At 46.2% G+C, this 12,328-nt stretch overlaps 1 protein-coding gene across 1 annotated transcript in view; it reads right to left on the bottom strand.

Moving 5' to 3' along the window:
* Positions 1–23: 23 nt before the first annotated feature.
* Positions 24–12,328, bottom strand: part of IFT140 (intraflagellar transport 140) — a 56,570-nt gene continuing 44,265 nt past the window's right edge. The window contains exons 19-30 of the mRNA XM_030460135.1: positions 8,609–8,786; positions 5,677–5,867; positions 4,223–4,318; positions 3,730–3,862; positions 3,504–3,647; positions 2,948–3,076; positions 2,566–2,748; positions 2,257–2,463; positions 1,468–1,680; positions 1,218–1,384; positions 435–576; positions 24–298 (exon numbers count right to left, since the gene is read on the bottom strand). Of these exons, the coding sequence (XP_030315995.1) occupies positions 95–298; positions 435–576; positions 1,218–1,384; positions 1,468–1,680; positions 2,257–2,463; positions 2,566–2,748; positions 2,948–3,076; positions 3,504–3,647; positions 3,730–3,862; positions 4,223–4,318; positions 5,677–5,867; positions 8,609–8,786 (1,987 nt within the window). The 3' untranslated portion in view covers positions 24–94. The remainder of the gene's footprint in view (positions 299–434; positions 577–1,217; positions 1,385–1,467; positions 1,681–2,256; positions 2,464–2,565; positions 2,749–2,947; positions 3,077–3,503; positions 3,648–3,729; positions 3,863–4,222; positions 4,319–5,676; positions 5,868–8,608; positions 8,787–12,328) is intronic.

Genomic DNA, 12,328 nt, shown 5'->3' with positions numbered 1-12,328 from the left:
TTCTAACAGCAGTAACTGGGGTGTGACCCCTAACGAGGCCACAGCTGGTGACCTGGCAGTGAGATCAACTTTGTGTTTGGTAACTCTTACACTTTCAAGGGTCCTCTACCTCATCAGCCCTTTCTTCTTCCACCTCCTTGGTCTCCATGCTGCTGTGGTGAAGTTGCTGAGCAGCCAGGGTTCTGCTGGCAGGAATTCCCACTCCTCGCTGCACGGCCTCAATGCTCTCCTGAGCCACGAAGCAGCTCAGGTTTGTGGCTGGAATTTTCCTCTGCATCTCTTCCAGGTAGCGGTGAGCCTGAAGCAGCACAGAGATCATGGGTGAGGGGGGGGTAAGTAGTACTGTCCCAGCAAACCAGTGAAAAGTGTCCACCCTTGCTGGGGGGCTGAGCTCTTAACAGGAGATAGACTGGAAGAGTTAAGAATTAACTGACCAGATGGAATTCCTCCACTCGTGCATAGTGTTCCACCAGAAATCCCAGGATGTCTCCATGACGGATGGCGTTGTCTATCTCTTCTTCAGCCAGGAGAAGTTCACAGTCTCTGACTGCTTCGTTGGGATGTTCAGAGTAAAGTCTAGTGAAAGAGCGAAAGGAAACTGGTAACAATCAAGGGAGAGTGTTCAGCTTGTCAGGAGAAGAACAGAGAAGATCCCAGAATCCTAGAAAGAGACCTTAAAGCTCATCCATGCCACTCCTGCCATGCCCAGGGACACCTCCCACCAGCCCAGGTTGCTCCAAGCCCCATCCAGCCTGGGCTGAGACACTGCCAGGGATGGGGCAGCCACAGCTTCTCTGGGCAACCTGGGACAGAGGCTCAGCACCCTCATACCAAACAATTTCCTCCTGATGTCCAACCTAAATCTCCCCCCTTCAAGTTTTAAACCATTTCCCCTTGTCCTCTCACTACACACCCATGCAAAAAGCCCTACCCCAGCTTTCCTGTAGCCCCTTCAGGTACTGGAAAGATATTGTGTTTCATAATCACCTTTGTGACAGAGCTTCCCCTGGTCAATGCACTTGCTTAGATTTCAGGTTACCTTTTCATCTTTAATGTCAACAGCACTTTTAAAAATTAACACCATGGTTTCTCTGCCGGACAATCATAACAGCAGCTTTTAGAGAGACTCTGCAGATGATTTATGAAGCTTTAGGTACTAAAACAGCTTTTCTTCTTCTATGACAACTCTGACATGAGTTTTGCATACTGCAGCTCACCTTTGAGCGGTGATGAATCGCTTTGTCAGGGTCATCTTCCTCTGCAAATGTGCCAGTTTGCTTTCCTGCTCCAGAGGGCTTTTTGTCTTTGCTTTTGAGAGGCACTTACATGCTTCTGTCAGTGCTCCCAGTGCTTTCTCATAGTTCTGATACTCATCAATTTCTACCTGCAAGAGGAGAAATGAGATTAATGTCTTTCTCCAGAGCTGTCAACACAAAACCCTTAAGCAATTACAGAAGGGGGATGTACCTGAGCACAAGCCTCATAGAAACCTGCCAGTAGGTCAAAGGCCTTTCCTTTAGTGTAGAAGGTGATGATCTTCTTCATAATCTCAGGGTCCTTACACCAATCCAGTGACTGCAGATAGTTGGCTGCCATTATATAAATCTCTCTCTGTCTGGAAACTCCCGCAAAGAAGACAATCTTCTCAGTGTCTCCAGACTTCAGCAGTGCACTCATAGCCTGGCAATGGGGAGGAGGGGGGAAATAGAATGGTGAATGCTAAAACACAAGCTAAGATGGCTAGGAAGCCTCATCGGGATGGTCTACAGAGTGAAGTCTGTTCCAAGATTTACTGAACTTCACAGAACACCCTTGTTTTGAGAAATCTTAGGTCATGGGAACAACCTCTTCAGCTCTTTTTTCTACCATCCAGACTGGTTGGAGAGTTTTTGGAAGAAAATGGGCATGTGAGCAATCCTGACTATTCAGCTTTAGCCAGAGTGAGCTAAGGGCCTTGAGGCCCAGCTGCAAGGTTATTAAAAGATCAGCTATGGGCAAAAGCTAAGGGAGTTGGCATCAGAAAAGAAGAATAACAGGATGGGAAAGCATTGCATAGACAGCACATAAAGAGTTGTATTTAACCAGTCAGATAGTGCCCTGTGGCATAAGAAAAATGTGTTGTACCAATCAGCACTGTGCTTGTGTTATGTTATCAGCCTGACTGTGTGTAAAAGGGCTACTGCTGCTCTCAATAAATGGCAATACTTTGATTACATTAATCTGCCTGCTGTCCACTGAGCTCCTGCACAGACTGACCTTTAACCTGTTTCCAGCTTGTGTGTATTTCTTGGCAGCCACACGGTAATTGCCCTGTCTCATGCAGCAGTCACCAATCTGCTCCAGCAGCTCTTTCCTGGACTCCTCAGAGAGGTCCTCAGAGTCCGTGGAGACTGTCATCTTCTCAGCCATCTCCTCTGTGATGGTCAGGTTCTGCTTCAGGCAGAGTTGCAGAGCTTCACGGTACTAATGGGGGTGAGAAAGCAGTGAGGGGTTGCAAACATTACAGTGATGCTTCTCCTCCTGAGCTGTGCCTGAGGGAGCAGAGCAGCAGAAGGCAGAGCTCACCTTCCTGGCTGTCAGCAGCAGCTCCACTGCCTTCTCATACTGAGAGTGTTCCATGAAAAAATCTGAGCAGCGGGCGAGCAGAGCTGGGTCTGATTTCCCATCCAGGTCCTTAGCAATGAGCTGGAGGACCTCAAACTGCTGCGTGGCAAAGGCAAGCTCCAGAGCTTTGGAGATATGTCCTGCCTGCAAAATGAAGACCAGAATAAGCACTGCAGAATCAGTTTACAGCATACTCTAGAGGGGTCTAATAAAGCATTGCCCACCATGAAGAAATGACTGATGAACACTACGTGCAGTCAAAACTACAGTGGATTTGGTGCTCCTTTGCTGTAAGAACTGCTTCAGTTTAAAGTTTGGTCTTTGTAACTAGAAAGACCTTTACCTTGTGGTACAACATGACAGCTCTGTCCATATGCTCCTCCTTTTCCTCATAATAGCAGGCTGCCTCTATCATGGCTTCTGGAGAGCTCAGAAGAGCCAGGGTCATCAGCTGATCATCTAAATTGTTCTCCTATTCAAAAGTAAAGATTTAGCTCTAGATATGCAGCAAACATTTCAGAATTGTGTCTTCTGGCAAGCCTACAGCTTTATACTGTCACATAGCACCCACCAGCCCCCCGTGTGAAACCTGCAGCCAACCTAAGTAACTTTGTGCTGCAACCTCAATTATTTGTTCCAGGCAGTTTTCTGTTGAGCTGCACAAGAAAATCATGAAAACGCAACTAAAATAAAGAAAACAAAATAAAGCAAATACTACCAAGCCTTTGGTGTCACATCTTTTGTAGAAGATGCAGGTGGAAGCCAAGAGCATCTTTGCCATGGGCTGAAAAGGAGCAAGCAGTGTCTCCCAGGAGGGGATGGGCACAAACAACTTTCATTCTGTTGCCTAAGGAGAGGATCCCACTTTGTTCAGGGACAAAGCTCTGCCCCCTGCCTACCTTACACAGTCGGATGGCATTGTTAAAGGCCTTGGCCTTGGTGTAGAAATGCACAGCCCAATGGATTTCACCCTGGCCCTCATAGTGGCGGGCCACCTGGTATGATGCTGCCCAGTTCCCTGTTTCATTTGCTATTTCAGCAGCCTGAAAAAGAAATACAGCTTTAATTTGTGCCCCTAATCCTCCCAGGAATGAGGGTTCCCTGGAAGGGAGCAGGCTGCTTTACCTTCTCAATGTTACCCTGAAAGCAGTGGATGCGGACCAGGGAAAAATAATCTTCAGCCAGTGCATAATATTTTAGTGCAGGTTCCATATCTGACTGGCTCTCCAGATACTGAGCCCACCACTTCCACAGGCTCCTAGAAAAGCAACAGTATTAACTGCAGTAACCAGAACTGCCAGAGGCTGCATTTTTTTACTCTTGGAGATCTTGAACTGAAGATCAGATCAGTTCTTTAGAACACAGAGAGGCTTTAATCCAACTCAAGAGTGACATTCAGAGGTCTGCACCACAGGGGATTTCAGCCTACACAGCTAATGTGTCAGTTCTGGAGTGGGATGTAGCATAACCCTAAAAAGCTGCACAAGGATCATAATGGATAACACAAGGGGTGAAACTGAGGCTGAGAGGATCCATACTCCTCCTTCCCTGCTCTCTTCACAATTGTATTTCAGACCTGAAAGTCCCATCAAGGAGAAGGAACAAGCATAGCACTGACTTGTCTTTCATCTTGTTGACGTAGTTCTCCAGGCCTTGTAAGTCTTCAGAGAACATTCGGGGTACCTCGAACCTGTGTGTGTCTGACTTCTCATAGCTGCAGAGGAGAACACAGCAGATGTGCAATGAGGACCTTACTAGCTCCTTTCCTGTCTAATAAATCCATTTAATGTTATTGACAGCTATAGAGTGACAACACTGGTAACACTGCTCTGTTTGGATTTTTAACTTCACTCTAAGCCTGGGTGCAGTTTGCCAGCACCATCAAAAATGAAAAGTTCAATGGTCCTGCAAGGCACCTGGAATCGGGCAGGCAATGTGAGGACAGAACAGTAAATACTTTAAAAGTGCCAGTGATGGTCCAAAGAACTACCCCAGAAAGCTCACCAAACACTAAGCACAACCCTGTGCAACATCTGAAAAGGCTGCAAGAGCCCTGGGCTCCTCTTGCCTGGTCCCTGTGCCATGGACTGCAGCTTCAGCTCATTTCCAGTACTAGGAGATCACTGCACTGATGCCACCACCCCCTGGCAGGCTCTCCTCACCCTCTTGCCCATCTTGATCATCAGTGGGTCTGTCTGCTCAGGCCACAGCTCTGCTCTGACTCCATTCAAATGCAACCTTATTATAGAATCATAGAACAATACAGTAATATGGGTTGGAAGGAACCTCTCAAGGTCATCCAGTCCAACCTTCTGCAGACAGCAGGGATATCTTTAACGAGATCAGGTTGCTCAGAACCTCATTGAGCCTCACTTTGAACATCTCCAGGGATGAGGCCTCAACTGCCTCCCTGGGCAACCTTTGTTCCACTGCCCTCATGGTACAGAACTTGATCCTAACATCCAACCTAAGTCTGCTCTTCTGTAATTTAAAGCCATTGCCCCTCATCCTATCACTTCAGGCCCTTGCAAACAGTCCCTCTTCATAATTATAATTACTACTATTACTACTATATTGTGAGGCTTCATGCAGTAAAACTCATACAAACTCAAGATTTCAAACAACAAAAACAGCACATTCCAAAACCACCTCCCTTAACTTCTCCAGCGACTCATTGGTCACAGGAGAGGCCCAGGTGCCTGTAGCACCCAAGTCAGACTAAATTCTGCCACAGCAGTTGTGTTGGGACTCTCAGGAGAAGTAAACAAGTGGTTTTGTCATGGAAAAAGAAGGAAAAGAGGGCAGTGGTCTTCCAGAGGCAAGTAGAGGACTGGATATTCATGGGGTTCAACTACTGGCCCCTAGAAGACACTTAACCTTCCTGATGTGAAGCTCCAGCTGCCTGGGAGGCTGCTGAGAAGTTGACTGTAACAATGCTTTTACTCCATGAGATAGAAAGCACCAGAAACAGGAAAAGCCTTCACTCAGTTATGAGTAGTCACCAGCAGACATCTTCCTCAGCCTGCCCCCAGAAGAAGGCTCTAACCCCCCCACCCCCGTGCTGGTGCTTACTGGGTGAGTGCAGGGCCCTGCTGGCCGGTGGCCTCCAGGTACTTGGCGTAGTTGTGGTGGGTGGTGCGGAGGTGGAGCCGGTCCTGAGTTTCTGCCGTTTCGATTGCTTTCTGCCACTGGTTGGAGGCTTGGTAGAACTTGTTGAGGAGGTCGTAGCGCTTGCAAGCCTTGTAGAGACGTTCTGCATCCTCCTGGGGGAAGCAGAGAAACGCCTGGTGAGGTCTCACCAGTGCTACCCAGGGGTCTTTCACAGGGGGCTCTGCGCCTGGGGGGAGGTGACAAGTGCTGGTTGTTGTCATGCAGTTAGAGGAACAATAGCTCAGCCAAGAGGGGGTTAACCAATTGTATATACCTGCCTGAATATACCTACCTATATCACCTGGTTTAGCATGTTCCTGGGCAACAGGATGTTTAGGGGAAAACAAGAAAAGCTCTGGCATCTTGGCACTTACTGCACAGTATCAACTAGAGGTGACAGGAGGAAGCCATCAGCAATCAAACACTGCCATCAGGAGCATAAACCCTTCAGAAAAGGGAGACCTGAGCTCCAGAAGAAGGTCAGAGGCAGGAGGGGTTTTGACAAGAAGGTGTTCTGTGCCAGGGGACCCCCTGTCACCTCCAAGCAGGGCCCAGAGGTAGCAAGGCTGTGCATGGACACCTAAAGCCCACTAGTGAAAATAAATGTTATTCATTTGAGACAACTGGAGCAGAAGGATTTTGCTGATGCTGGCACAAGGGATGAACAAGTTTGGAACTATTATTTTTATGTTTTGAGAGGTACTCATGTGGAAAGAGCATTTTCCTGCTCCACCCAACTGCTGTCTAGCTGGACACTATATTTAGTAAATCAAGATTATCTGTCCAAGACAGAAAAAGAGGTTTTGTCTCTTCTTGTTTCCAATTCAGAAAAGCATAGAAAGTAGAGACTGAAGATGCCTGCACTGTGATTCTGCAGGAGATGAAAAAGAGCAACAGAACTGCATTCATTCCTCTCCATCTCTCCAGCTAGATCTCAGTATCCAAAAGAAGTACTGACTCTTTTCAGCCTCAGAGCTTTCTCTGCCAGGAAGCTTTTCCAGACATTTGGTTTGAATTTTCCTTTTATTCTTAGCTTTGACTCAGAATAGTTACTCTATCTCTCTAGCATTTATACTCAGTTGTAGATTGCTAAACACCTCCTGAAGCCAAATTCTAATTATTTGGCTATCTTTACTATTTCCCTGCCTGTGAAATCTTTCCAAGAGCTTAACAATTTGCTTTGATTTTCTCTCAACTTCTTCCAGTTTGTCAATGTTTTTTTCTTGTAATGAGATACTCCAGGGTGGAAGTCAACCTTCCAGCTGTAGCTGCAACACATGCAGACAGATGTTTCCAAATCAAAGCCCCAGGATGTGATGTCTCCTCAAAGGCAGCCCCAAAGGGATTTTTGCTGTGCTAGCACCTTGCCATTTTCCATCTAATTTGTGATTTCCTGTGAACTGTGGGGTATTTCATTAATTTTCATTCCCCAGTTTTTCTCTCTTACAGACTGTAGGCCTGAATTTGTTATGGTCTCCAAATTAAAAACCTCTGCTTTTCTTACAGATGCCTGAGGAAGCCATTAAATAAAGATGAACTGAGTGGAACACATGCTCCTACAGTTCATCCCACTCAGCTCTGCTCTGGACAGTTTGCAATCCCCATGCTAATGGTGGTCTCAAACCCATGGTAGATCTCAGTTCTGTTGGTAACCAACAGAGTGGGCTCAGACTACAAAAAAGCCCCATGAGAAACACAAGGTCTGTTTTGGTTTGTGTTTGCTGCCAGGTTGGGCTCCAGATCTAGGTCCAACTCACCAGATGATGGGAAGAACAGTCTGACCACATCCTCTGGCTGTGCTGGGTCCAGGCAAGTTAATTCTCCCACCATGGGAGGAGCTGGGATGGAAATCTGGGTGACTGTAGTAGAGCAAGCATCCCTGGGACAGCCCAATGAGCAAATCTGACTCCCCAGAGCTCTCTGACCCCACAGGGAAGGTCCAGTTTGCCTCCACAGCCTCAGTGCCTGAAGCTGGCTCTGGTTCCCTGGCAGAACACAGCTTTAGCCTTTCACTCTGCAAACAAACATGTCAGGATGGAACTTGTGTTTCCCACGCTGGGCCTTCAACTGTTTGTTGAAACATTTCAGCTAGAATACTTTCAGGTTGTTTTTTAGATTACTTTTTTTTTTTTTTAAATCCAGTCAAACCCCAAATGATTAAACTTGAAAGAATTATGCCCTGGGACAAGAGTATTTCTGTTTAATGCTTCCCACATAAACCATCCATAAAAGATGTTTTCTTCATTCAGCCATTTCTTTCAGCAATTTTTTGTAGGGGAGTAAAACTGCCACCCAAGCCTTGCACAGCAGTTAAGAGAACAGACAAATTATTTTTTTATGGTACACTGATTTCCAGGCATCTGATCCTGCCACACTCACTCTCATCTGCTCTTTGAGGAGGACCAAAAGGGCTCAGGGGGTGCCTCAGTGGCTGGTGCTGAGGGAAGCCCCTGATGGGTGTCACACAGGAATCCTGCAGCATGGGGCTGGGCAAGGCTGCAGGAGACACAGATTTCCCTGGGATAGAAACTCAGCTTCAGGGAAATAATACACAGATTCCCAGAATTTCAGGTTGGAGGGGACTTCTAGGACCACCTGGTCCAACCCTTCTAATATTATTGTTTCTATGAGATGTCTCAGCACCTCGTCGAGCTGAGACTTCAAACTTTCCAAAGTGGGGGAATCCACCGCCTTTCCCCTCAGAACTTCATCACTCCCTGGAAACCTGGCAAGAGGTTTTATTCTCTCCCAAGGTTTTTTGCATCTCAGAATTAAAAAACAAAGATCAGTTTCCCATTTTTTGTGCCTGGCTAATGGGGTGAACATTCCCAGAGAGGTGAAGTTGGGGGGTTACCAGCATGCCCAGCTGCATAGCCAGCATGGCCACTCTGGCCTCGTGCTCGGGTTCCTGCTCAGCATCCCTCAGGGCCTTGACTCCTCTGGCATGTCCCATGTTTCCAAGGCAGATTTTGGCAACATCAAGCCTCTGGGTCCTCACACACATGCGAGCCATGTTCTCCCAGACAGCCTCACTGTGGGAAATGGGGAAAAAAAAGAAGGAGAAGTGTTACAGTGTCATCCTTATGGCCTGGGTATTGAGCACGTCAGATGCAACGAAAGAGTGGGAAAGGGAAAACCATCAGTACACTGGATGTAACCAGGAGATTCCAGTTGCTGTGGGAAGACTGAAGAGGGACAGAAACAGGTCTCAGATATAAGGTTAATTTGGAGCTGAATGACCACAGCCTCAAGGAAATACTGTAGGGTTTGTTCTACAGCCATGTCCATCCAGAGCAGCTGTGTTTGCACACACACCTTACACCCACCCATCTTCTTGCTGTAGCTGCAACACAAAGCCAGATACAATATCCCCATATCCATGCTCATAAATCAAAATTAAGACTTGGAAAAAAAGTCTTTTACACATCAACCTTACACAGTGAATGTCCTGCTGCTGTCCTGCACACTTCCAACGTGGGACAGCTGTCAGAGCTGCACTCAGCTCTGGGAATGATGCATAGGGAACAAGTGACCAAATATCATGGTCTCATGCAAAACTTGCCTAAAAAATGGCACAAAAACAAACAAAAAAAAAAGGTTTCCAATGAGAACTCAGGGCTAAGAGCTTGCACTCAACACTGCAAACTCCCCTGTCAAGAGAGAGACAGGGACTGTCCATGTTGCCCTGCAGAAACACCAGGTCTCAGCAGAAGGATGTCACAGGTGACCATCACATGGAGTGACAAGGAAAGACTTTCATAGATCCTATTGACATGTAAGGCCCTTCAGAGTAAAAGGCAACATGTCTGGCTGCTAGAAACAACCAGCATTCAATGTTTTGGGTATTTTTCAGTGTATGAGACTCAGAAGTGTGGTTCACATGCTTCCCACCACCACAGCACAAAATACTTTTCAAAACTACAAAATCAGGGGGAAAAAAAGGAATGTTCTTCAGGTCCTGCATCTGCAAACAAATCTCCTTCCAGTTTTCCCATGATCAAAATGTTTTTCTCTTCCCAGTTGCTGTGGGAAAGCCCTGCACAAACAGGGGAAAGTGACTAACCGGGAAGCAGATGAGACACAACATCTCTCAAACACATAGAGGAAGGCAGGGAAAAAAGGCTTTTTCTAATCCCCTTTACAATTAGAGCATCCTTTATTTGCAAGTACCACTGGTATGAATTTTTCAGGTAGGGATCAACATAAATAACTGACATAAAATTTAGGGAGAAAATAAAATAGGAGCAGAGGTGACAAACAGGGGGCACATTTCAACTAATTCAGAGGTTTTACTTGTTTAGAAAAGCAAAAATTAACGTCTGGATACTTCACTGAAGTTCTTACAACTTCATGTCCACCCTGAGGGGGGTTCAAACTCAGCCTGCTCTCATCTGCCCCAACATGTCCCAGTCCCCTGGACCAGTGACAGGGCAGGGACTGCAGAACTGGAAAGGCCTCACACAAACTTCTCTGCTGGATCCTTCTGAGCACAGATCTGTGCATAACCACTCAGTACAGAAATGCTGACTTCTTTCAGATGAAGATTCCTTATTTTTGAGAAGTCAGAACTCGTTAAGAGTTTAGAAGCAAGAAGGATCCAGGGAACATCATGTTTCTATGTTTCTCAGAGTCTGGAGAGGAGCAGTCTCAAGAGCCCAGCCTGCCTGGAAGCAATGCTGCCCCTTGAAGGGTGGGCAAAATAATGTAGGGGTGGCTAAGGAACATGGACCATGAGGAGCAGAACAGGCTCACATGAATTCCAGGCAAACCCATGGTTTGTCTCTCAACAGCTTTGTAGCAAGACAGACAAATCAGTCCTTCCATCCCCACCTGGCAGCAGGAACTCTGCTTTCCAGACCAGCCTCCCACCCCCCTCACACAGAATAAAATGCCAAGTGAGGCTTTACCCTGCCCCCAGCTCATGCTCTGGGAATTTCCTGTTCTTCCCCTCCTCCTCCTTTTCTCCACTCTGGGAAGCAGCTCCATCTGCACTTCATCAGCTGAAGCTGGAAACTTGGTGAAGAGCAGAGGCAGCCAGAGGGGGAGCAGAGCCTTGGGAACACTCCTGAGTTGCTCCATCAACAGAGAGACAATACAGACTTCAAATCATGCAGCCTTTGTGGAGATGACCACCTCGTCATAGCTGGTGGCATGAAGCATCTGATCTAAGGTCACCTTGGTCACCTGCCTCTGTGGCACCTCCTGTGATGGGGCAGTGAAGTGGAGATGGGAAGATCTGAAGATCTGCTCAGCTCAGCACCCACCCACACCTGGCTACAGCAAGAAGCTATCTGGGAGAGAGAAAGAGATTTCTTTTTTTGCCTCTGGTAAAGGTGCTTTAAATGCAAACTCCCTGACTGGCATGGAGCTGCAGATGTAACATGAAGAATTTCTCAAGTATTCAGTATCTCAAACCACAATCCAATGCCATGGTGTTTCGATCACCTGGGCCTTTGGATGGTCGAAGACAAGTATGACTTAGGAATATGATTTATTTATAATGCTGATGGAATTAAAAAAAGAGGTAGGAAATTCTCCCACTAAAGACTCAGTGTGGAAGTAGGAAGAGATAGGACTAAATTAGATTATCAGACTGTTTTATTCAGCCTTCACAAAAAAGAATTGCTTTTTTTTTCTTTTACATGTAACATGAAAACAGTTTATGCCCTTCTGAAAATACATGCTCAGACTTCAACAAATCACAGAACTCAAGAAGAGGATGGGGCAGAAGCAGCTGTGGTATTGGGTGGATGAGATTTGCCCTAAAGGTAAAGCTCTGCAAGCATTATCTATATTTGGACATCATCTGCCTTGCTGCTGAACCACAGGCTTAAAATAATGACAAATAATCCATGGGTTATAAAATATAAAAAGACAGAAATTGTCAGGAAATATCTTAAAGAATAGCAAATACAGGTGTGTTATAGTGAAGCTTCTAAAACCAGAGCTGTATATAGACATGACCAATCATGGAGAAAAAAATTAAAAATAAACCAAAGATGCTCAAAGTACCTAGAGGTTAATCCATTGACAGATTACAATTGAATGAAGAGAGGTGAAATCACAGTCAGATTTGTACATTCCATTCCAGTAGCTGAAAACTAATTATAGGGGCACCTGAACTCCACTGGAATATTTTCCACTTCTCTCAGCAACGAGTTTTAGAGAATAAAACGTTGAGTTTCAAAAGATTTCCAACTAGTTACATTGGGTCAGAACAATTTTGCTGACTTCAGGCAAGGTAATTCAGCTGGTAAGACAGAACAGATTTAAAATTAAATCCATTTCTAATCTAATTTTACTAGTGACACTGATGTGAGGTCCCGTGCCAACATCTCAGGGCAGGCGGTGGGTGCAGCTGCACTGGCTGGTCCTCTGCCACAGCCTGGAACTACTTCCTCTCCAGGCTCTTGCCAAGAATGTCACCCCTTCATTTCACAACACACTATTTAATTCTACACAGCAGAACATTTTTTTCAGTCTACAGAGTTTTGCTAGGCTCAGACCACGGAAGGGCACAAGCCGAGGCGATGATGCCCTGAGCAGCAGGAGAAGGTGCAGCCAGGCAGTACCC

This window comes from Calypte anna, chromosome 14 (assembly GCF_003957555.1).
Source record: "Calypte anna isolate BGI_N300 chromosome 14, bCalAnn1_v1.p, whole genome shotgun sequence".
NCBI classification, from domain to species: Eukaryota; Metazoa; Chordata; class Aves; order Apodiformes; family Trochilidae; genus Calypte; species Calypte anna.
The sequence above is the reverse complement of the archived record's forward strand: the minus strand, read 5'-3'. Positions and strand labels throughout refer to the sequence as shown.